A 25,608-nucleotide genomic window follows, 5' to 3' on the forward strand; every position below is an offset into this window, starting at 1 on the left:
AACAATGTTACAACTAGCTCCTGAATCTATAACCATATTCAGCGGAATATTACCGACGTTGACTGTTGTTTTATTTGATACGTTCCCAATTGATCTGATATTAAAAATATATTCATTTTCACTGTCTGAGAATGTTTCATTCTCAAGTGATCGAACTTTCTGTTTTGGTTGTACCTTTTTCCTTTTAGATTGACACTTTACTGCAAAATGTCCAATAAAGCCACATTTTGTACAGTACATGCTGCACGTGCTGCTGGGCACTTTGGGTCCTTAGCCACGTGACCCCTGCAGCCACAGCTAACATTCTACATGCGTTGGTGGTGCCTGTTGACGAAATCTGCCTCTACCTCTGTTCGCACGTTGTTGTCGATTGTTTCAGTTGATACGTGGTGTCATCCTTTTGTTGCTGTTGTGTACTTTGATTTTTCATTTTTGTGGCACTGTCTTGTGCACGTTCGAACGTTGATGAGGTTGACTCGATAAGTATTTCAATACTTCCGTCAATATCCTATTGCTTGTGTTGTTATGTCTGTCTGTATGTGTATCTTGTGTAACATTTGCAATAAAATATTCTTAAACTAACGTTGATGACAGTTCCAAAACTTTTTCTAATCTTAAATCTTTATGACTGAGAAACATTCTGCGTAACGTTGTAGATGTGCACTTTTCAATAATCTGGTCTCGTATTCTGCCATTTGTGTCATTTAAGTCACAAGAAATACTTAGTTGTTTAAGTCGCGTAGCAAAGTCCTGGATAGTTTCATTCTGTTTCTGTTTTTCTGAATTGCATTTGTGTCGTTCAGGGTTGTTACGTGCTTGAAAGTATTCTTTGAGCTTGTCCATTTCCTTGTTAAAATGGTATTATCCGAAGTAATATGCCTAAAGCGCTTAGTCTGACTAAAGGGAATACCCTTTTTACATGAAACTGATGGCATGATGAAAATTCTATGTACTGATGACTGTTAGTGTCTTTTTCATGAACACTAGTGTGCAGGATACCTTTTTTATCTTTTTCTATGTTAACATCTAAACAAAAGGGCCATGATGGCCCTGTATCGCTCACCTGAGTACCATTACTCAAAATGATATGATCAAGTTTTGACATAGAGCACATAGGCACACACATTAAATATCATCAGGATAAACATTTTCTTTTAACAGTCCCTTTTGACCTAGTCAGGGCCAATATCAGTACCAAGTTTGAAGGTCCTAGGCTCAAATGCTGCATTTTTGTACTAACATGACCATTCCTTACCCTGGAAGACTTAAATAACATTTAAAACCAATCTTATTAGATGCTGCTGAGATATATTGGTTTACATAAAATAAAGGGAGGCAATTTGTCATAAATTCAGTCAATATGTATCTTCACTGATTGTCCAAGTCCATCTGTTGACATAAATGAAATTTCATTAGTTACGGAGATGGAGGTAATCTGACATAAAATCAGTCCATAGTTATCTACCCTGATTGAAATGAAAAATAAAAATAATAAAAATTTCAAATAAGTCCTATAAGTACTTATTGATATAAATCCATTTTGATTACAATCAGGGGAGGTAATCAGATATAAAATAACTCAGGATCTGACAGATTCGTCAGGGAATCCAAGATTTATTGTTGTTGAAGATATTTTGGAAGTTTGTATCAAATCAAACCATAGATGAAGTCTCTATACGGCTGCAAAAGTCAAAATAGCACATTTTGGACCTTTAAGGGGCCATAACTCTGGAACCCATGATGAATTCTGGCCAGTTCAAGAAAGGAACCAAGATCTTGTGGTGATACAAGTTGTGTGCAAGTTTGGTTAAAATAAAATCATAAATGAACCTGCTATTGTGCAGACAAGGTCAAAATAGCTAATTTTTTGCCCTTTCAGGGGCCATAACTCTGGAACCCATTATGGGATCTGGCCGGTTCAAGTAAGGAACCAAGATCTTATGGTGACACAAGTTTTGTGCAAGTTTGATTAAATTCAAATCATAAATGAAACTGCTATTGTGCAGACAAGGTCAAAATAGCTAATTCTGGCTCTATCAGGGGCCATAACTCTGGAACCAATAATGGGATCTGGCCAGTTCAAGAAAGGAACCGAGATCTTATGGTGATACAAGTTGTATGCAAGTTTGATTAAAATAAAATCATAAATGAAACCACTGCTGACAAAAAATTGTTGATGCACGGACAGACGACGGACGAAGGGTGATCACAAAAACTCACCTTGTCACTATGTGACAGGTGAGCTAAAAAGTAGCAGTATCTTTAGAGTAACAATATGTAAGTTTTATAGTATCATGAAAACTGTTCAATCAGTCAAAAAAATCTAATAATTCGTCTTCCGAATGATTCCAGATAAAAAACTTCTCATCTAAAAAACATAACCAGATAAGTGGTTTCTCATCACAGGAGTCTATAAATTCTGTTTTAAGTTTACCCATAAATAGAGAGGCAAAACAAGGAGCCATTTTTGTTCCAAATGTTTGAATGTAATTAATTCCATTGAACTGAAAGTGGTTTTTTGTAAGTATTAATTCTATGATTTTAGAAATGGAGTTAATAGAATCCTGTGATCTACCATTTTCCATAAAATATTTGCAAGCATCTATGCCCTCACCATGAGGAATATCACTGTAAAAAGATGTTACAAGATATACATCTTTATCTATGCTAGAGAGGTTTTGTAACTTTTTGATAAAATCTGCAGTGTCTTTTACATAGGAAGGTAAAGATTCCATGTATGGTTTCAAGATTGTATCAACATATGCAGACATATTTTCAGTTAAAGCTCCACAACCTGAAATAATAGGTCTCCCTGGGAAACCTAGGGGTAAACCTGGGTCAAACGTTTTATGAATTTCGATTTCATTTTGCATTTTCTTTTATTGTTTCCACTTCCGTTTGTTAGTAATTCTGATGAATCTTCTGTTCCTTGAAGTTTTAGAAGAACTTTTTGTTAGCTGTTGCAAAGTTTCTGTCAGTTGATTTTGTTGTTGTTGTTGTTTGTTCTGTTGTTTCTGTCCCCCAATTTTGACGGCCTCCGAATACATTATCTTTTGGTTGCCTGGGGATGTCTCGTTTTTTGAAACATTTGTAGGAGCTAAGTTTATCTTTTTTGCCTGTTTTTCTTTGGGTTTGTCTCCATTTTGTTTTAAACTTCATTTGTTCTGTAAGTCTTTTGAAACTTTTTTGATTGTTGATTTTGTTGCATACTTTCTCCTGGTCTAGGTTTTCTTTTCTGTTATCTAGATTTCATCAAGGCAACCATTATGACTAAATTTTATGAACACCCAGTGCAAAATGCAACCCCTATAAGGCTATTGCGTACACAATGTTTTCCTTTGATTTGACCTTGTGACCCAGGTTTAAATCCCAGATGACCCATATTACAACTTGACCTAGATTTCATCAAGGCAATCATTCTGACAAAATTTCATGAAGATCAATTGAAAAATATAGCCTCTATCGCGTACACAAGCTAAATGTTGACAGACTACATACTACGGACATCGAATGATCACAATAGCTCAGGTGGTTTAAAATCACAGCCATTACACTGACTACCAGAAATCACATAAAACGCTGACATAAGCAACATTTACAGTTATAGCTCGTTGGTATATGTTGTACCTGGAAAATCATTTAATACAGTTCCTGAAAATACAACTTGCATTTTCCTTTCTTATTGTGTCCATGTTAATGAAGTAATCAATTTTAATTATTATTTTTGTGCTTCTTTATTACTGTTCAGATGCCTGACAAGACAACAGAATTTAAATTTATGTACAAAATGTGTCATTTTGATGATGCGTAAGTTATGGATGGACTATGGACACCTAAAGATCCTAAATTTTCAGCTCTCCATGAGTAGTTTGTGCTCAGGTGACCTAAAACAGTTAGAGGACTAAATTTAAAATAGCGAAGTTGCGCTCATTACATTTTATTTTCACTTTTTATTACAGTCTACATGTCAAAGTAACTCTTTTAAACAACTATGCATTTAAAAATACATCAGCATTTATCATTATTAATGCCTGATGTCTGCAGGCCAATGTTAAAGAACAAGCATCACCACCATTTTTCATATCTTATACAACTTTTGTCCACATTCAGACCTAACAAAGTATTTTCTACATCTTCAATCATATGAGAAGGTCCACAAATATAAACTTGTATTTTTTCTTTTCTCAGCCAGTCAAAACATGTTGATAAAGCTCCTTTCTCCACTCTCTGTCCTGCAAACATGAATAAAGATGAATTATCATTCTCTATCTAGTTGTTTTGTCATAAAATTTATACCTTAAGAAACAAACAGCAAAGTTTCTCCTATCTAAAACTTGAAAGTGCTGAACCATAAGAGACTGTTCGTAGAAATACAGTAAACCTCACTTATAAGGAACTCGGATATAAAGAACACTCGGTTATAAGGAACAGTTTTCAATTTCCCGATCTAATTCCCTCTTTATTCAATGTAAAAGTCCTCGGTTATAAGGAACACTTTTTCTAGTCCCAAAGTAAGAAATTCAATGGAAAACCCCTCGGTTATAGTGAACAGACATAACAAGAGGGTCATGATGACCCTGGATCGCTCACCTGAGTAATATGAGCTACATGTTTCAAATGTCAAACTGATGATAAAATATTAAGAAAGTCAGTAGGTCACATTCATGGTCAATGAAATTCAGTTTTACGATTTGTGTGCAAAACTGTATGTCATAAAAATTTCAAGGCTGTATCTTAAAAAACAAGAAAGTAGGTCAGTAGATCAAGGTCACAGTCAAGTGACATCATATTACTTGGGGTCATCAGGTAATTATAATAAAACAGTCTTGGAAATAGGATCAGATGATTTTTTAAGTATTTTTTCAATATAACTCACATAATAACTAAGTGATCCCAGGGCGGGGCCTCTTTTAACCCCAGGGGCATAATTTGAATAATTTTGGTAGAGGACTAATAGACAATGCATCATACCAAATATCAAAAGCCTAGGTCGTATGGTTTCAGACAAGAAGATTTTTAAAGCTTTTTCCTATATAAGTCTATATAAATATGGCCACATTTGACCAAACGGGAATAATTTGAATAGTCTTGACATAGGACCACTAGATGATGCTACATACCAAATATCAAAGCCCTAGGGCATGTGGTTTTGTTCAAAAAGATTTTCAAAGTTTATATAAACCATGTGACCTCCGGGGCAGGGCCATATTTGACACTAGGGGGATAATTTGAACAACCTTGGTAGAGGACCACTAGATGATACTACATACTAAATACCAAAGCCCTAGGCCTTGTGGTTTTGTACAAGAAGATTTTCAAAGTTTCCCCAATATAAGTCTATATAAACCATGTGACCCCCGGGGCGGGGCCATATTTGACCCTAGGGGGATAATTTGAACAATTTTGGTAGAGGACCACTAGATGATGATACACACCAGATATCAAAGCCCTGTAGTTTTGGACAAGAAGATTTTTAAAGGTTTTCCTTTCGGTTGCCATGGCAACCAGAGTTCTGCATGGAATTCAATTCTTTGAAAAATTTTGAAAGGGGGCCACCCAAGGATCATTCCTGTGAAGTTTGGTGTAATTCTGCCCAGTGGTCTTCAAGAAGAAGATTCTTTTAGAAATTGTTGACGCACGACGGACATCAAGCGGTCACAATAGCTCACCTTGTCACTTTGTGACAGGTTAGCTAAAAAGAATAAAAATTATTGAAAACCGGAAATAAACAGGAGAATCGCTGATGATGTCAGAGTAACGTCGTCACTTTCACATGCTTTCATGCACATAAACACAAATTATTTCATTTCTATGATCTTTAGTTTGTTAATTCACAGATACGATAAAAAGAAAATATATAATATCATCAATTCACCAAATACTAGACGATAGTAGAATTATATTTACTCAAGATTATGTTCGAGAGCTACATGTATCAGGTATTTCATGTTAACAATAGTGAACGAAAATCAGTCACGGTCACACTATCCTAAATAAATGTGCTAGTTACACACTATTAACAATAGCAAACAGTCCAGTTTACCAGAGTTCCAATTGTAAAAATTATAGCAGGTGCTAAAATGGACAATAGCAAAAATATAAGTGTAATTTACACTTTAAACAATCCATATGTATGGCCGCGTTGTCTAGTCGTAATACACTGCATGTCATAAACACCCTACTTTTAAATTTTAATGGGTAGTCTAATTTAACATTTTGTAATAAAAAAATTAACATGCAGTCAAGCAAGGTAAGGGGAGTAACTGCAACATATAGTCATTGTGTAGCACTCTCTAAAAAGAAGATTGAAATAATCGACAAAAAATTAACATAAATTACGGTCACTCTTACCGAAGAACATTTTAGCTTGGTTTAGGTTTAAAACGCCACGTTTCAACACTATTTCAGTCATATACATGCAGGCAGTTTACCTTAATTACCATCTCTCCAGGAAAGGACCGGTGCTAGAAACGCAACTTTCTCCCATAAAGATTCAAGCTCGGCCCGGAGTGTGAACACACAGCCCTTATCAAACGTCAGTCATAGTGTTCATTATAAATCCTGTATTCGTTATATAAACCTCGGTTACAACGAACTAGTTCGCTATATGGATATAAGGAACCTCGGTTATAAAGAACAATTTTTAGAGGTCCCAAGCTGTTCCTTATAAGTGAGGTTTACTGTAGAAGGAAATCGAGCCAACTAAAAGGGAAAGAAAACTAAAAGATGCTTTTGTAGAAAAGCACATGTCTCCCCCAAGGCAAGAAGTCAATAGGGGACAGAAGCAAATGTCAAAGTAACACTGATGGTTGGCTGCAATAGAGATCATCCCACTAAGTTTCAACATTCTGAGCCTAGTGGTTCTCAAGTTATGAATTGGAAACGGTTTTCCATGTTCAGGCCCCTGTGACCTTGACCTTTGATCAAGTGACCCAAAAATCAGTAGGGGTCATCTATTCTGCATGTCCAATCATCCTATTAAGTTTCAACATTAAGTAAGTAACAACTTTATTTAAAGTGGATAACACACACGGCATTGGATACATTTTTCAAAACCGATTAACAATATTGTCCACTGTATACAATGGATAGCTATGTACAGAACATCAAACACACATGTAACAAGAGGGTCAATGACCTTAAAGCCCTCACCTGTGTATAAGGCTTAAGTGTGTTGGTATAAGTATTGATGGGTTTCTTCTATGTTAGCCATCACACAGATTCTTTAACCTAGGGCAATAGTTAGACAGAAAACTTTGATATCATACGCCAAAAATCAAGCCTCTAGCTATTATTGATTCAGAGAGATAAACCCTTATATCACAAGCCAAATATTAAAGCTCAAGAGAAAAAGATTTTTGAAGTGTGATAGCTGGAACCTGTATGTTCAACGAACCAGAACCATTTGAACAACTTTGAAAGAGGGGTACCCAGAGAACATGTGTAAAGTTTCATCAAAATCCATTCAGTGGTTTTGGAGGAGATGTTGTTTAAGAAATTGTTGATGAAAAGTGACCATGCCCTCTGGTGGCCATATTTTTTAATGAACCGGAATAATTTGAATACTATTGGTAGAGGGTCACACAAGGACCATCTGTGCAAAATCATTTTAAAATTGGGCCAGCAGTTTCACATAAGAAGATTTTGTTTTTATTTTCCACTATATACATTAGGGAAAAGTGACCATGATCGCTGGTTTTTTGATGAATCAGAATAATTTGAACAATTTTGGTAGAGGGTCACATAAGGACCATTTGTGTAAAACTATTTTAAAATTTGGCCAGCAGTTTCACACAAGAAGACTTTTTAAAGTTTCCACTATATATATATATATATATATATATATATATATATATATATATATATATATATATATATATATATATATATATAGTGAAATGTGGCCACCCCCTCTGACAGGGTTCCCACAAAGCAGAACAAGAGCTGTCACAGGAGACAGCGCGCTCGACTATTTCGATGCTGGATAGTGAAACTGGGCACATCTGAGGAAACTAGAGCTGTCACTGGAGTGTTTAATGACTCCAATTGTGGATGAAGATATTGCACAATAGCCCGAGTCTATGTCAAAAATATCAACTTAAAGTAATAAGAGAGGTAAAGATAAAATGTATCAAAACACTATATAACTATTTTAAGTTTGAATCAAATCCATTCAGTAATAACAGAGACAGAGTGAAAGTGCATCAAAACTTTAACCTAAAATTCTAAGTAAAAAGGGGGAATAATTAATAAAAAATTGGTGCCAGAGTTATGCACCTTGCATCATATGGTGTGGGTGATGATGTTGAACAACTAGAAAAATTGGTCCCAGAGTTATGCACCTTGCATCATATGATAAGGGTAATGATGTTGAACAATTGTTTAAGTTTGAATCAGATCCATTCAGTAATAACAGAGATAGAGTGAAAGTGCATAAAACTCTAACCTGAAATTCTAAGTAAAAAGGGGAATAATTCATGAAAAATTGTGCAAGAGTTATGCATCTTGTGTCATATGATGTGGGTGATGATGCTGAACAACTATTTTAAGTTTGAATCAAATCCATTCAGTAATAACAGAGATAGAGTGAAAGTGCATCAAAACTTTAACCTGAAATTCTAAGTAAAAAGGGGGAATAATTCATGAAAAAATGGTGCCAGAGTTATGCATCTTGTGTCATATGATGTGGGTGATGATGCTGAACAATTATTTTAAGTTTGAATCAAATCCATTCAGTAATAACAGAGGTAGAGTGAAAATGCACCAAAATTTTAACCTGAAATTCTAAGTAAAAAGGGGGAATAATTCATGAAAAAATGGTGCCAGAGTTATGCATCTTGTGTCATATGATGTGGGTGATGATGCTGAACAACTACTTTAAGTTTGAATCAAATCCATTCAGTAATAACAGAGATAGAGTGAAAGTGCATCAAAACTTTAACCTGAAAATCTAAGTGAAAAGGGGGGATAATTCATGAAATATTGGTGCCAGAGTTATGGCCTTTATGTCAGATGATGTGGATGATGATGAGGAATAAGTATTTCAAGTTTGAATCAAATCCATCAAGTAATTACAGAGATATGTTGAAAAAAGAGAAAGTGCACCAAAACTTTAACCAAGGTGGGGACGCTGAAAGACGCCAACGCCGACGCTGGGGCGAGTAGGATAGCTCTCCTTATACTTCGTATAGTCGAGCTAAAAAATAAAATTCTCTGACTTTTCCCTGACCAAAACTTTTGCGTTCTGGGACGCTTATCTGGTCATCTATTTATAAATGTGGCCTCCATTTTCACCATCAGCCAACCCTTACCATATTTTTTGTTATATTGATAACTAAAGGGTGTAAAGAAAGTTTGTTCCAGTTTAACAGATTGCTATATTATTTTAGTGTGATGTAACAGACAACAAGAAAGGTCCATACTATTCACTAAAAGACTATAAGATCAAGTTTTGGATTTTTCTACTGTGTCTGTTCTGACAAATGTACAACATTTTATGAAAACTTGCCTTTATTCATACATTTTTTGTACAAAATGGCATTTTACAAATAATTAATAGGGGTAGTCTACTTGTATACTTAATAGCATATGTATGTTGCAATATATTTAGAAGTTGTTTGTTTCCTTTTTACATTACAGATTTTTTTAGAAAATGTTGACGGACACACAATGCACGTCTGACATTCAGCGGTCACAAAAGCTCGACATTAGCCTTTGGCTCAGGTGACCTAAAAATTGGTGTCAGAGTTATGCATCTTGTGTCACATGGTGTGTGGGTGATAAAGTGGATCTATTTTAAGTTTGAATCAAATCCATTTAGTAACTAGAAAATGCTTTTGTAAAAAAGCGCATGTCTCCCCTAATGCAAAGTCCTATAGGCAAGAAGTCAATAGGGGTCAGGAGCGAAAAGTCAAAGATACACTGATGGTTTGTTGCAATAGGGATCATCTACTTGGCATGTCCAGTCATCCCGCTAAATTTCAACACTCTTGGCCTAGTGGTTCTCAAGTCACTGTTCAGGCTCCTGTGACCTTGACCTTTGATCAAGTGACCTAAAAATAAATAGGGGTCATCTACTCTGCATGTCCAATCATCCTATTAAGTTTCAACACTGTAGGTCAAGTGGTTCTCAAGTTATTTCCAAAAAATGATTTTACATGAACAGGCCACTGTAATCTTGACCTTTAATAGACTGACCCAAAAATCAATAGGGGTCATCTACTCTGCATGTTCAATCATCCTATGAAGTTTCAACATTCTGGGTCAAGTGGTTCTCAAGTTATTGATCGGAACTGGTTATCAATGTTCAGGCCTCTGTGACCTTGACCTTTAACGGAGTGACCCCAAAAACAATAGGGGTCATTTACTCTGCATGAACAATCATCCTATGAAGTTTCAACATTCTGGGTCGAGAGATTCTCAAGTTATTGATTGGAAATGGTTTTCCATGTTCAGGCCCCTGTGGCCTTGACCTTTAACAGAGTGACCCCAAAATCGTTAGGGGTCATCTACTCTGCATGACCAATCATCCTATGAAGTTTCATCATTCCGGGTCAAGTGGTTCTCAAGTTACTGACCGGAAATGGTTTTCAATGTTCAGGCCCCTGTGACCTTGACCTTTCACAGAGTGACCCCAAAATCGTTAGGGGTCATCTACTCTGCATGACCAATCATCCTATTAAGTTTCAACATTCTGGGTCAAGTGGTTCTCAAGTTACTGACCGAAAATGGTTTTCAATGTTCAGGCCCCTGTGACCTTGACCTTTGACGGAGTGACCCCAAAATCAATAGGGGTCATCTACTCTTCATGACCAATCATCCTATGAAGTTTCAACATTCTGGGTCAAGTGGTTCTCTAGTTATTGATGGGAAATGGTTTTCCATGTTCAGGCCCCTGTGACCTTGACCTTTGACGAAGTGACCCCAAAATCAATAGGGGTCATCTACTCTTAATGGCCAATCATCCTATGAAGTTTCAACATTCTGGGTCAAGTGGTTCTCTAGTTATTGATCGGAAATGGTTTTCAATGTTCAGGCCCGTGACCTTGACCTTTGACGGAGTGACCCCAATAACAATAGGGGTCGTCTACTCCAGCAGCCCTACAACCCTATGAAGTTTGAAGGGTCTAGGTCAAATGGTTCTCCAGTTATTGCTCGGAAATGAAGTGTGACGTACGGACGGATGGATGGAAGGACAGACGGACGGACGGACAGGGCAAAAACAATATGTCTCCTGGGGGAGACATAATAACTGAAATATAGTGAAAATGCATCAAAATTGACCTAAACTTGAAGTAAAAGGAGACACAACTCATGAAAAATTGGTGTCAGAGTTATGCACCATGTGTCACATGATGCGGGTGATAAGGTGGAACATCTTTTTTAAGTTTGAATCAAATCCATTTAGTAATAACTGAGATAATACATTTCGCGACGCGACGTGACGCAACAAAACTGATTCCTATATAGCCCCCCCCCCCACCCACATGTTTGGTGGGGGTATAACAAACCTGAAAGGAGAACATTATGATACAGAAAGAAGCAAAAAGCAATGAAAATGAATCAATTTTATGTAACAAGAGGGCCATGAAGGCCCTGTATCGCTCACCTGACCTATTGGCCTAAAGATCATCACGATTAACATTCTGACTAAGTTTCATTAAGATATGGTCATAAATGTGGCCTCTAAAGTGTTAACTAGCTATTCCTTTGATTTGACCCGTGACCTGGTTTTTGACCCGACATGACCCAGATTCGAACTTCACCTAAAGATCATCAAGATTAACATTCTGACAAAGTTTCATGAAGATACAGTCATAAATGTGGCCTCGAGAGTGTTAAGCTTTTCCTTTGATATGACCTACTAACCTAGTTTTTGACTCCACCTGGCCCAGATTTCAACTTGACCTAAAGATCATCAAGATTAACATTCTGACCAAGTTTCATTAAGATATGGTCATAAATGTGGCCTCTTTAGTGTTAACTAGCTTTTCCTTTGATTTGACCTGGTGACCTAGTTTTTGACCCCACCTAACCCAGATTTAAACTTGAGCTATAGATCATCAAGATTAACATTTTGACCAAGTTTCATTAAGATATGATCATAAATGTGGCCTCTACAGTGTAAACTAGCTTTTCCTTTGATTTGACCGGATGATCTAGTTTTTGATCATACATGACCCAGATTCAATCTGGACCTTAAAATCATCAAGATTAACATTCTGACCAAGTTTCATGAAGATATAGTCATAAATGCGGCCTCTACAGTGTTAACAAGCTTTTCCTTTGATTTGACCTGGTGACCTACTTTTTGACCCCAGATGACCTAATATCAAACCCGTCCAAGATTTTATTAAGGGTAACATTCTGACCAAGTTTCATTAAGATTGGGCCAAAAATGTGACCTCTAGAGTGTTAACAAGCTTTTCCTTTGATTTAACCTGGTGACCTAGTTTTTGACCCCAGATGACCCAATATCAAACTCGTCCAAGATTTTATTAAGGGTAACATTCTGACCAAGTTTCATTAAGATTGGGCCAAAAATGGGCCCTAGTGTTAACAAGTTTTTCCTTTGATCTGACCTGGTGACCTAGTTTTTGACCCCACATGACCCAATATCGAACTCATCCAAAACTTAATTGAGGGTAACATTTTGACCAAGTTTCATTAAGATTGGGCCAAAACTGTGACCTCTAGAGTGTTTACAAGCTTTTCCTTTGATTTAACCTTGTGACCTAGTTTTTGACCCCAGATGACCCAATATTGAAATTGTCCAAGATTTTATTGAGGGTAACATTCTGACCAAGTTTCATTAAGATTGGGCCAAAAATGTGACCTCTGGAGTGTTAACAGTCAAATTGTTGATGTCGGACGGACGGACGACGGACACAGGGTGATCACTAAAGCTAACCTTTGAGCACTTTGTGCTCAGGTGAGCTAAAAATGTACAACCTAAACATTTAAAAAATACCAAGTCAAGAACAACTCAAAATATGACAACATGCCACAATAATACTGCTATGTACAATGAGTATCCATTAGTACTGGTATTTCTAACTAGAAAATGCTTTTGTAAAAAAAGCGCATGTCTCCCCCAATGCAAAGTCCTATAGGCAAGAAGTCAATAGGGGTCAGGAGCGAAAGTCAAAGAGACACTGATGGTTGGCTGCAATAGGGATCATCTACTTGGCATGTCCAGTCATCCCGCTAAATTTCAACACTCTTGGCCTAGTGGTTCTCAAGTCACTGTTCAGGTTCCTGTGACCTTGACCTTTGATCAAGTGACCTCAAAATAAATACGGGTCATCTACTCTGCATGTCCAATCATCCTATTAAGTTTCAACATTGTAGGTCAAGTGGTTCTCAAGTTATTTCCAAAAAATGATTTTACATGAACACGCCACTGTGACCTTGACCTTTAATAGACTGACCCCAAAATCAATAGGGGTCATCTACTCTGCATGTTCTATCATCCTATGAAGTTTCAACATTTTGGGTCAAGTGGTTCTCAAGTTATTTATCGGAACTGGTTATCAATGTTCAGGCCCCTGTGACCTTGACCTTTAACGGAGTGACCCCAAAAACAATAGGGGTCATTTACTCTGCATGAACAATCATCCTATGAAGATTCAATATTCTGGGTCGAGAGGTTCTCAAGTTATTGATTGGAAATGGTTTTCCATGTTCAGGCCCCTGTGGCCTTGACCTTTAACAGAGTGACCCTAAAATCGTTAGGGGTCATCTACTCTGCATGACCAATCATCCTATGAAGTTTCATCATTCTGGGTCAAGTGGTTCTTGAGTTACTGACCGGAAATGGTTTTCAATGTTCGGGCCCCTGTGACCTTGACCTTTCACAGAGTGACCCTAAAATCGTTAGGGGTCATCTACTCTGCATGACCAATCATCCTATTAAGTTTCAACATTCTGGGTCAAGTGGTTCGCAAGTTACTGACTGGAAATGATTTTCAATGTTCAGGCCCCTGTGACCTTGACCTTTAATGGAGTGACCCCAAAATCGATAGGGGTTATCTACTTTGCATGTACAATCATCCTATGAAGTTTCAACATTCTGGGTCAAGTGGTTCTCTAGTTATTGATCGGAAATGGTTTTCCATGTTCAGGCCCCTGTGACCTTGACCTTTGATGGAGTGACCCCAAAATCAATAGGTGTCATCTACTCTGCATGACCAAACATCCTATGAAGTTTCAACATTCTGGGTCAAGTGGTTCTCTAGTTATTGATCGGAAATGGTTTTCCATGTTCAGGCCCCTGTGACCTTGACCTTTGACGGAGTGACCCCAAAATCAATAGGGGTCATCTACTCTTCATGACCAATCATCTTATGAAGTTTCAACATTCTGGGTCAAGTGGTTCTCTAGTTATTGACCGGAAATGGTTTTCAATGTTCAGGCCCCTGTGACCTTGACCTTTGACGGAGTGACCCCAAAAACAATAGGGGTCGTCTACTCCAGCAGCCCTACAACCCTATGAAGTTTGAACGTTCTAGGTCAAATGGTTCTCCAGTTATTGCTCGGAAATGAAGTGTGACGTACGTACGGACGGACGGACAGGGCAAAAACAATATGTCTCCTGGGGGAGACATAATTATATACGTCAACATTAAATCGCCCCTACTGGATATACGCACATATTGAGTGTACTATATACTGACGGTTAGGTTTAACATAAATCTAGTAGTGTACATTCAATGCGTGTATGTTTAGGAATATTGTTCCAAATTACAGCTCCAGAGTACTGTAATGATTTAAGAAAGAATTCAATTCTTGGCTTTGGTAGTTTAATTTCATTTGATCCAAGTTGGTGATCACTTGTTTGTTTTTCAATAAATTTTAAAGCAAGGTGTACTTTAGTCTCTCAAAAAAACAAAAAGTCATCCATTTTAGTTCTTCAAAATTCTTTGTCAAGTATGATTCTTGTGGCATGTTTTTAAAATTTGAAGACAGTTTCTAAAAGCTCATCAGTACAGTTCCCCCATATAGTACAACAATAATCAAGATGGGGTTAAATGTAAGAATTAAAACATAGTTTTCTTGAATGTAGGTTCAGATAAGATTTTATTTGTAAAAGAAGATATAAACTGGAATTGCATTTTTGTTCAGTTTGTTCAACCTCGATCTTCCAGTTCAGATGTTCATCAACATGTACTCCTAACAGCTTTTCATGTGATGAATATGATAGGGGCTGACCCTGCATTTGTATGCTATTAAAACTGATGTGATTTTTAATTCTATTGTTGTTATAAGATGCAGTGATATACCTAGCTTTAGTTTTAGGGGTCATCTACTCAGCATGACCCTTCTGGGTCAAGTGGTTCTCAAGTTATTGATTGGTTGAGTTTTCTATGTTCAGCCCCATGTGACCTTGACCTTTGATGGAGTGACACCAAAAACAGTAAGATTCATCTACTCTGCAAGTCCTATCACCCTATGAAATTTGAAGGTTCTAGGTCAAACGGTTCTCAAGTTTTTGACTGGCAATGGATTTCCATGTTCTGTCCACTGCAAGCTTGACCTGGAGACCTGGAAAAACAATAGGGGTCATCTACTCTGTAAGTCCTATCACCCTATGAAGTTTCAACATTCTGGGTAAAGTGGTTCTCAAGTTACTGACTGGAAATGGATTTCCATGTTCTGTAAGCTGCAACCTTGACCTTTCATGGAGTGACCCCAAAATCAATAGGGGTCATCTACTCTGCATGTCCAATCATTCTATGAAGTTTTAACATTCTGGGTCAAGTGGTTCTCGAGTTATTGAACGGAAATTGTTTTCCATGTTCAGGCCCCTGTGACCTTGACCTTTACTAGAATGACCCCAAAATCAATAGGGGTCATCTACTCAGCATGTCCAATCATCCTATGATGTTTCAACATTCTGGGTCAAGTGGTTCTCAAGTTACTGATTGGAAATGGTTTTCCATGATCAGCCCCTGTGACCTTGACCTTTATTAGTGGCCCCAAAATCAACAGGGGTCATCTTACTCTGCATGACCAATCATCCTATGAAATTTCAACATACTGGGTAAATTGGTTCTCAAGTTATTGATCGGAAATGGGTTTCCATGTTCAGGCCCCTGTGACCTTGACCTTTGATGAAATGTCCACAAAAACAATAGGGGTTGTCTATTCCATAAGCCCTGCCACCCTATGAAGTTTGAAGGTTGTAGGTCAAATTGTTTTCCAGTTATTGATCGGAAATGAAGTGTAACAGACAGACGGACAGAGCAAAAACAATATGTCTTCCCCAGTGGGGCGAGACGTAATTGATGGAAATCTACGTTTTGGGAAGTGGTTCCCATATTGCAACCCAAACAAAGTTGTTGTTTTTTCCAACGATGTATGTATGCATAGCTTTTAACAACATACCCAGTAGAAAAACATTTCCTATTCTGGTATAAATGTCCCCTTCACGAGTCACATGGAACTGACACATTATGTTCTCATTGTTGCTGTGTATTTCATTCAACTGCTCCTGGAAACATACAACACATAAGTATTAAAATCCAGTCTAAATTATTTAGGTTATAAATGTTTATAAAGCTAACCAACCTACCACTGTAAATGAAAATAATCTTAGAGCATCAGTTGTCAAGGATATTAGACAAAATTTTTACTAAACAAGAGCCACCACTGGGCCCAAAATCACTCTGCTTAAGAAGACCTTGTCCTGTTGGTGCAGCTCCATTAGTTCAGCAAAAACCCAAAAAGTCTGATGAATACCCATTAAAGTTGATGAGCATCCTTCAAGGTACACACCCAACAAGTTTAGTGAACACCCATTAAGTTTGGTTGACACCCATTTCATTGCTTGGTAGCAAGCTGATCATTAAAAGCTATTTAAAAGCTATTGTTTTAGGATCGGTGTGCAAAATGCAAAACTGTATTTGTCAGCCAAATCTTAAGTAGGTCAGTAGGTCAAGGTCAAAGTCAAGTGAACCCTAATTACTTGGGGTTATCAGGTAATTATAATAGAACAGTCTAGGAAATATGTTCAGAAAATTTTTAAAGTATTTTTTCCTATTAACTCGTATAACAAATGACCCCCAGGGCAGGGCCTCTTTTCACCCCAGGGGCATGATTTGAAGATTCTTGTTAGAGAACCACTAGGCAATGCTACATACTAAGGCCTTTAACTTTCACACCAAGAAGATTTAAAAAAAAAAATTTCCCTTATATAAGTCTATGTAAAACTTGGGACCCCCGGGCTGGGGCCTCTTTCACCCTAGGGTAATAACTTGAACAATCTTGGTAGAGGACCACCAGGCAATGCTACATAAAAATAATCAAAGGCCTAGGTCTTGTGGTTTAAGACAAGAACATTTTTAAAGTTTTTTCCTATACAAGTCTATGTAAAACTTGGGACTCCAGGGGCGCAGCCTCTTTTCACCCCAGGGGCATAATTTGAACAATCTTGCTAGAAGACCACTAGATGATGTCACATACCAATTATGAAAGCCCAGGCCCTGTGGTTTTTGACAATCAAAGTTTTCCCTATATAAGTCTATGTAAACCATGTGACCCCCAGGGCGGGGCCATTATTTGACCCCAGGGAGATAATTTGAAAAATCTTGGTAGAGGACCACTAGATGATGCTACATATCAAATATAAAAGCCATATAAACTGTGGTTTTGGACAAAAAGATTTTTTAAGTTTTTTCCTTTCGGTTGCCGTGGCAACCAGAGTTCTGTCTGGAATTCAATTCTTTGAACAATTTGAAAGGGGGCCACCAAAGGATCATTCCTGTGAAGTTTGAAGTAATTCTGCAAAGTGGTTTTGAAGAATATTTTTTTAGAAATTGTTGACGGACACACGACGCATGGCGGACATTCAGCGGTCACAAAAGCTCACCATAAGCCTTTGGCTCAGGTGAGCTAAAAACAAAATTGTCAGCAACAACGGTTATTGTAATATCACATACCCGCTTTTTAATCTCTTCCATAATTTTAAATTTTATATGTTTAGTCAATATTACATGTGTCACATTAATTGCATTCATGTTACGTTAAGATTATCAAAAGTCGTGCAGACAGACTTTCATTAACTTAACCCATGATGACCTGAGGTTATGATGCCTTTTTTTGCCAGGCAGCATTAAATTTGGAATCTGTTTTATATATTTACATGAAAAACAAGTGGGTCATGTTGACCCTGGATCGCTCACCTGAGTAATAAGAGCTACATGTTTCAAAAGCCAAATTGATGCTAAAATATTAGGAAAGTAGGTCAGTGGGTCATCTTTATGGTCACTGAAAGGCAGTTTTAAGATCGGTACGCAAAACTGTATAGTCCAGTAGAATAACAGAGAAAAGAGACTGAACCTTGCAGTAGGGTATATACAAGTTTTATTGCAGTTTTCTGTCATTTAGGATATATTGATCAAGAAACTGCTGACATAATGTCATCATTTAACAAAATGAACTCCTTCTTTATCTTATCCTGTGTAAATATGTTCTAAACAAACATTTTACATGACTATGAAAGATTCAGCTGATATTAAAAATATAAGGAATGTATTGTTATATTTCTTTAGAACTCTTTATTTGATGATAGAGTTACCTTTCATAATAAGGTACCTGTAGAATTTACATCAAGATAGTTTCAAAATAATTTCCCTTGAAATACTTTAATTCTAACGATGTTTCATCTGAGACAGAATGTTTCAATCATAATCTGATCAAAATATATAAATGTTTAAGTTTAAAACTACTTTTACTACATTTAGTTGTGTTTCATTTTTGTGAAAACCTTGAAAATACGTTACAAAGACAATCTTTTAAAATTTAAATTACATTTCAAGATAATATATCATGATGTAAAATGATAAAAATGTGAACACTTTGTGACATTTTGTAATGTTCCTGCAAGTATGCGTAAATTGATTTAAGATGTTAACATTTTTGCAATAATTAGCCATGTGACATATGTAACATAATTTGTTACATTTTCTTTTCCTTTTTAAACAATTTTGGCAAGAGGCAGTTCTAAATTAAAACGTGATGACACTTATGCATGTTTAACAAGAAGTTTAGTTAAACTATTGAAAAGGTATAAAGATCAATACTTTGTTTAAAAAGGACCTCAAAACATTACCAACTATACTGACGAGATAAAGAAACGCCTCATTGAAATTTGGCGTTATTTTTTTCCTAACGCTTTTAATTGTTGTGAAATGTAGTAAATCTACATGTACTCTGACCGACAAACACAGTGAACAAAAACTCGCGCGATTTCATTCAGCCATTTGTTCACTTCATGTACCTGGTCATGATTTCCTCGTGCAGTCCGTGCATGTAAACCATGTGGTTTGATTGAACGATTTTTGCACATGTACATGTGTAATACGACACATAACCATATTTTCAGCTATTCTCTGAAAAAACATTAGTTTTTCGTAATGCCGAGGCTGAATTCTGAAGAGAGGGCTCTAGGTTTTGGCTATGCTTGAATGTGGGCGAACGCAGGAACAAGTTGCTAGACGTTTTTAACGTCTCTCGTTCGACAATTGTGCGTCTTATTCGACGTGTTAGAGACACGGGAAACGTCTATCGATAGACCACGTTCAGGTAGACCGCGTGTAACGTCAATACGACAGGACAATTATATACGTCAACGTCATTTACATGACAGATTTGTGACGGCGCAATCTACGTCACGTATAGTTGTAGGTATCCGTGGACGTCCAATTAGTCGACATACAGTGAGAAATCGACTCAGAGAACGCGGAATTACCTGTCGTAGGCCCTACCGCGGTCTAATTCTAACGTTACGCCACCGTCACCAACGTCTTATTTGGGCCTGCAACCATCGCGGCCAGCGTTGGCAGAACGTAGTGTTCAGTGACGAGTCGCGTTTCAACTTGTGGAACGCCGACGGACGTATCCGTGTCTATAGACGACGCCATGAACGCTACGCAAACAATTGCGTTTTGGAGCACAATCGTTACGGTGGTGGTGGAGTAATGGTGTGGGCAGCAATCAACCATAGGTTTAAGTCCCAACTCGTCCTTTGCTAAGGTAATCTCACAGCCAGGCGTTACATCGACCAGATATTACGTCATGTAGTTGTCCCTTTATTCCGTCAACGTCAAGGATTAGTCTATCAGCCCGACAACGCGCGACCTCACGTTGCACGCGTCACCAGGGACTTTCTACAGGCTAGAAACATTAATGTTTTACCTTGGCCGGCGTGTTCACCGGACTGCAATCCGATTGAACACGCGTGGGATTATCTCGGACGGCGGTTACGCCAACGTCAACCCCAGCCAGCAAACGTCCGGGAACTGGTAGCAGCGCTGCACCAGGAGTGGGCCAGAATCCCACGGTATCTGTTACACAACTGGTGCGGCTCTATGAGGCGTCGCCTTGCTACTGTGGTTGCTAGCAGAGGTGGCCACACGCGCTACTGATTTTTCTAATGCAATTTCTCCGACCGGGCTATTAAAATTCAAGATTGAAGCTTAATGCGACAATGAAATGATTTCTTATTGACCATAAATTCTTGTAAAGCATCTAATTTGCGAATGGAATTGTTCTTTTCTAATTTTGAATCACGGTTAACGAAAAATTGTATACCCAGTTTGAATGAGGCGTTTCTTTATCTCGTCAGTGTATGTATTTGTTACGTGTTAGTTGAGTGTATGCGCTTTTAATAGGTAAGACTTCTCTTATATATATTTATATGAGACTTTTCTTTTTCAGCAAAGTATTTACTTAAGTCAATATAAATGAGTGTCATGTCCTTCAAAAATGTTATATATGTAACGGTAACGTAATATTTTTTACCAGAATTGTACTGTGACATAACCTTTACCTCTATATAGATAGGGATTTTTATAATTTACACACTATTAAGTCTAAAAACATGAATATATTGTGCATTAAAACAAATAATAAGACTAATTTTATTAATGTGAAATAAGCAAGAATAATATTATAATATTAAAGGACAGGAAACCGGTAAAGTATTTCTAGGATATAATTTCTGTAACAGTTTAAAAAATGTATGATGCTGAGATGAAATTATCATTCACTGCTAAGATGTTTACTGTTGAATAACAGTTTATGTCAACATGTTGCTCCTTTAGAGCAGGGGAATGTATGGAATTGAACTGTCAATCTTTTATAAAATTGATTAAAATGATGAGACATGGATATATGAGTGTAGGTCAAAGGTAACTTAAACTACAAGATGCTTTTGTAAAAAAGTGCATGTCTCCCCCACTGCATAGTCGGATATGCAAGAAGTCAATAGGGGAGAAGTGCGAAAGTCAAAGAGACACTGATGGTTGGCTGCAATAGGGATCACCTATTTGGCATGTCCAATTGTCCCACTAAGTTTCAACATTCTGGGCATAGTGGGTAACAAGTTATGAATTGGATACGGTTTTCCATGTTCGGGCTTTTTTCCTGTCCAGAATGTAACTCTGCAATCCTTAAAGGTATTTTAATATTACTAGGCACAAAATAATGTTCTAAGAATGACTTTGTCCGGAACATTTCTTCTTCATGCATGGAGGGATTCTGGTGTTACCTGGCATAAATGTTCACTACCATGAGACGGATTGTTATACAGGTCAATAAAACAGCACAATAGCTAATGGAAAGAGTTGTTTTTATATGTTCCTGGCTTTCATTATATTCTGTTCACCTTAGTAAGATTAACATGAAAGCCAGAAACATGTTTTGACAGGTCAATAAAATAGTACAATACACGTGTGTCAAACATGTATAATACACAACAGTCGGAGACACTTTGATTTACTGTGTAAACATGTTTGGCACTCCTCAGTAATTATCAACCCAGTCATAATACCGATTTTTTTTTTTTTTTTTGAAAAGTGGGAGAATTATGGTTTTGGTCAGAAGACGGGAGGCAAGGTGAAACAAGAGGGTAATGATGACCCTGGATCACTCACCTGAGTAATATGAGCTACATGTTTCAAATGTCAAACTGATAGTTATAAAATATTAAGAAAGTCAGTAGGTCACATTCATGGTCAATGAAATTCAGTTTTACGACTGGTGTGCAAAACTGTGTATGTCATCAAAATTTCAAGGCTGTATCTTAAAAAACAGGAAAGTAGTTCAGTAGGTCAAGGTCACAGTCTAAGGGACATCATATTACTTGGGGCCATCAGGTAATTATAATTAAAGTCTTGGAAATAGGATCAGATGATTTTTTAAGTATTTTTCCTATATAACTCACATAATTACTAAGTGACCCCAGGATGGTGCCTCTTTTAACCCCAGGGGCATAATTTGAACAATTTTGGTAGAGGACTAATAGACAATTCATCATACCAAATATCAAAAGCCTAGGTCGTATGGTTTCAGACAAGAAGATTTTTAAAGCTTTTTCCTATATAAGTCTATATAAAACATGGGATCCCCAGGGCATAGCCTCTTCACCCAAGGGGTACAATTTGAACAATTTTGGTTGAGGACCATAAGATAATGCTACAAACCAAATCAATGTAACTCACTGCAGAGTTGGAACGGTCTTCTGTTCATGCCGAAAATGATTATCAATTGTAGCGCACGGCAAAAATATGCATGTTTTTGCATGTCTGCATGCATTTAGTGTATAATATGCATAATATACTGACTAAAGGTTAGGGTTAGTATCACCATGGTTACAAAATATATACATTTAAGATATTTTTCGTTCAAATTTAGTTAATCTGGTATATACCGGAGTCTGTAATTTATACCGACGCTCCGAGTCTGCATTGAGTCGCAGTCCAAACCAATCAAAGTCATTCTTGGATTTGACCTTTGAACTCTAAGTGTGACCTTGACCTTAGACCTAGGGACCTGGCTCTTGTGTATAACAATCCGTCTCATGGTAGTGAACATTTATGCCAGGTAACACCAGAATCCCTCCATGCATGAAGAAGAAATGTTCCGGACAAAGTCATTCTTGAATTTGACATTTGACCTCTAAGTGTGACCTTGACCTTAGATCTAGGGACCAGGTTCTTGTGAATGACACTCCGTCTCATGGTGGTGAACATTTGTGCCAAGTAATATTAAAATACCTTTAAGGATTGCAGAGTTACATTCTGGACAGGAAAAAAGCCCCTTTGGCCTTTGACTTCAAAGTGTGACCTTGACCTTGCAGCTAAGGTACTGGGTTTTGTGCATGACATATCGTCTCATCCAGGGGAATATTTGTGCATATTCTGATATTTAAATCTTGTTTTGCATGACAAAGTTATAGACCAGACAGGAAAAAAGTCCCATTGACCTTTGACAAGCTCTAAAGTGACTTTTAACTCCTAAATGTGACCTTGACCTTTGATATACAAACCTGGGGTTTGCGTGCGACACTCCATCTCATGGAAGTAATCATTCATGTACATATAAACAAGATTCCTTTATGTATGTAAAAGTTATGGCTCTGACAAGATCTGACATGACCTTTGCCCGCAGAGTGTGACCTTGACCTTTGAGATAGGAACCTGGGATTTATGCATGACACTCTGTCTCCTTGAGGTTAACATCCAAGCCATATAAACAAGATTACTCCATGCATGTCAATTTTACTGTCCGGACAAACAAATCTGGACGCAGACACACACCTACACTGAACAGCCATTTGGACAACTGTCTTCGCTCTCCACAAGCAGGCTCAACAAAAAATAATTTTCAATTGTAGCATAATATCAAAACATTAATGGTCTATTTTCTATCAATATATAAATACTAAATGAACATATCGATCAATAAAATTCTGTAAGATATGGCTGATACTGTTTTGGTTATCTAAAAACTATACTCTTCTGATTTGTTATCACCTATTCTACCAGAAGAGCAGCATGTAGTTTATTTTGAAAGCGGAGAATTTATTTATTTTGTTGGTTTTTTACGTCACACCAACACAATTATAGGTCATATGGTGACTTTCCTGCTTTTTATGGTGGAAGAAGACCCCAGCTGCCCCTCCGTGCAAGTTTTCATCACGAGCAAGCACATTGGTAGAACCACCGACCTTCTGTAAGCCAACTGGATGGCTTCCTCACATGAAGATTTCAACACCCCGAGTGAGGCTCGAACCCACATCAATGAGGGGCAAGTGATTTGAAGTCAGCGACCTTAACCACTCGACCACAGAGGACCCCTATTGAAAGCAGAGAAAGCTGATTAGAGTCAGTGTACCCGGTTTCGCACTGTACGCGGTTTCGCACACCCAGCAAATTCATGTGCTTTGTGAGAACGAAGCAGAAAATTCAACAATTCTTTGTTATTATTTCACAAAATTGAGTTATTCCCTACATAAATTGACACAAGGGGTCCATCCCCGCTTGAGCCTCGTTCTGGTAAGTGCAGACGAAAACAATAACAATACTAATGGAGGCCAGTAGGTCAGCTGAAAAAGTATTAAATTTTATGAAAATAATGACTAAGCAAACAACAAGGTGTAAAATAAATTGAAAAATCACTTTTCCTTCATACATGTAGGTATTTACCTATTACTTTACCGAAAAGAAAAATATTTCAACAGATATTGAAGTTCTCCCACCTGCAAAATGACTTCAACTTGATTGTTTGCTTTACGTTTTTATTAAAACAGAGAACTTAATCAAATGACAAGACTTGTTGGGGTCTTTTGTGATTCAGCAGCTTCTATTGTTTATTTTTGTTTCATGTATTCAGCTGTTTTAGCCGTTTCTGCTTTAAGCAGTAAAAACAGGGTTTGGTCCCTATATTTCACTTTCATAACTGCTTTTTAATTTCACTTTCAGATGTTTTATTGGAAAATACATGTTTAAATTGAATAGAATAAATACTTAAAAAGTTAATTGAAATTTTTCTTTTGGGTAAATGCATTACTATCACTGAATTCTATAAATAGCATGGTGTGCAAACCGGGTACACTTAAATGCAAAAACTGGTCAAAATATGTTATCCGAATCAAGTTCACCAAGAGGTATGACGTCATTGGAGTGGGAAAGGAAAGTAAGCGTGTTTTAAACCAAAACTAGAACTGTCACAGGAGTGACTCATACTCCCACCATACGGTCTTGTCACAGAAGAATGGCAACAATAAGGAATCTTAACAAGAGGACCATGATGGTCCTGAATCGCTCACCTATCCCCACATGACCCAGTGTTGAACTGAGTATGACGTCGTTATTTCTATTATTTGACAAAGTGACCTAGTTTTTCAGCACATGTGACATAGATATCATCAAGATAAAAAATTCTGACCAATTTTCATGAAGATCCACTGAAAAATATGGCCTCTAGAGAGGTCACAAGGTTTTTCTATTATTTGACCTAATGACCTAGTTTTTGAAGGCACGTGACCCACTTTTAAACTTGACCTAGATATCATCAAGGTGAACATTCTCACCAATTTTCATGAAGATCTCGTGAAAAATATGGCCTCTAGAGAGGTCACAAGGTTTTTCTATTTTTCGGCCTACTGACCTAGTTTTTGACGGCACATGACCCAGTTACGAACCTGACCTAGATATCATCAAGCTGAACAGTCTCACCAATTTTCATGAAGATCCACAGAGAAATATGGCCTCTAGAGAGGTCACAAGGTTTTTCTATTTTTAGACCTACTGACCTAGTTTTTGA

General features: G+C 37.3%; 1 protein-coding gene across 2 annotated transcripts in view; it reads right to left on the bottom strand.

Annotated features, from left to right (window-relative positions):
• Nucleotides 1-3,921: 3,921 nt before the first annotated feature.
• The window catches only part of LOC128546594 (oxidoreductase NAD-binding domain-containing protein 1-like), a 125,826-nt gene continuing 104,139 nt past the window's right edge, over nucleotides 3,922-25,608 (bottom strand). For both annotated transcript variants that reach the window (XM_053517498.1, XM_053517497.1), the window contains exons 6-7: nucleotides 16,387-16,492; nucleotides 3,922-4,232 (exon numbers count right to left, since the gene is read on the bottom strand). In XM_053517498.1, the coding sequence (XP_053373473.1) occupies nucleotides 4,066-4,232; nucleotides 16,387-16,492 (273 nt within the window). In that variant the 3' untranslated portion in view covers nucleotides 3,922-4,065. The remainder of the gene's footprint in view (nucleotides 4,233-16,386; nucleotides 16,493-25,608) is intronic.

This window comes from Mercenaria mercenaria, chromosome 11, assembly GCF_021730395.1.
Source record: "Mercenaria mercenaria strain notata chromosome 11, MADL_Memer_1, whole genome shotgun sequence".
Classification (NCBI taxonomy): Eukaryota; Metazoa; Mollusca; class Bivalvia; order Venerida; family Veneridae; genus Mercenaria; species Mercenaria mercenaria.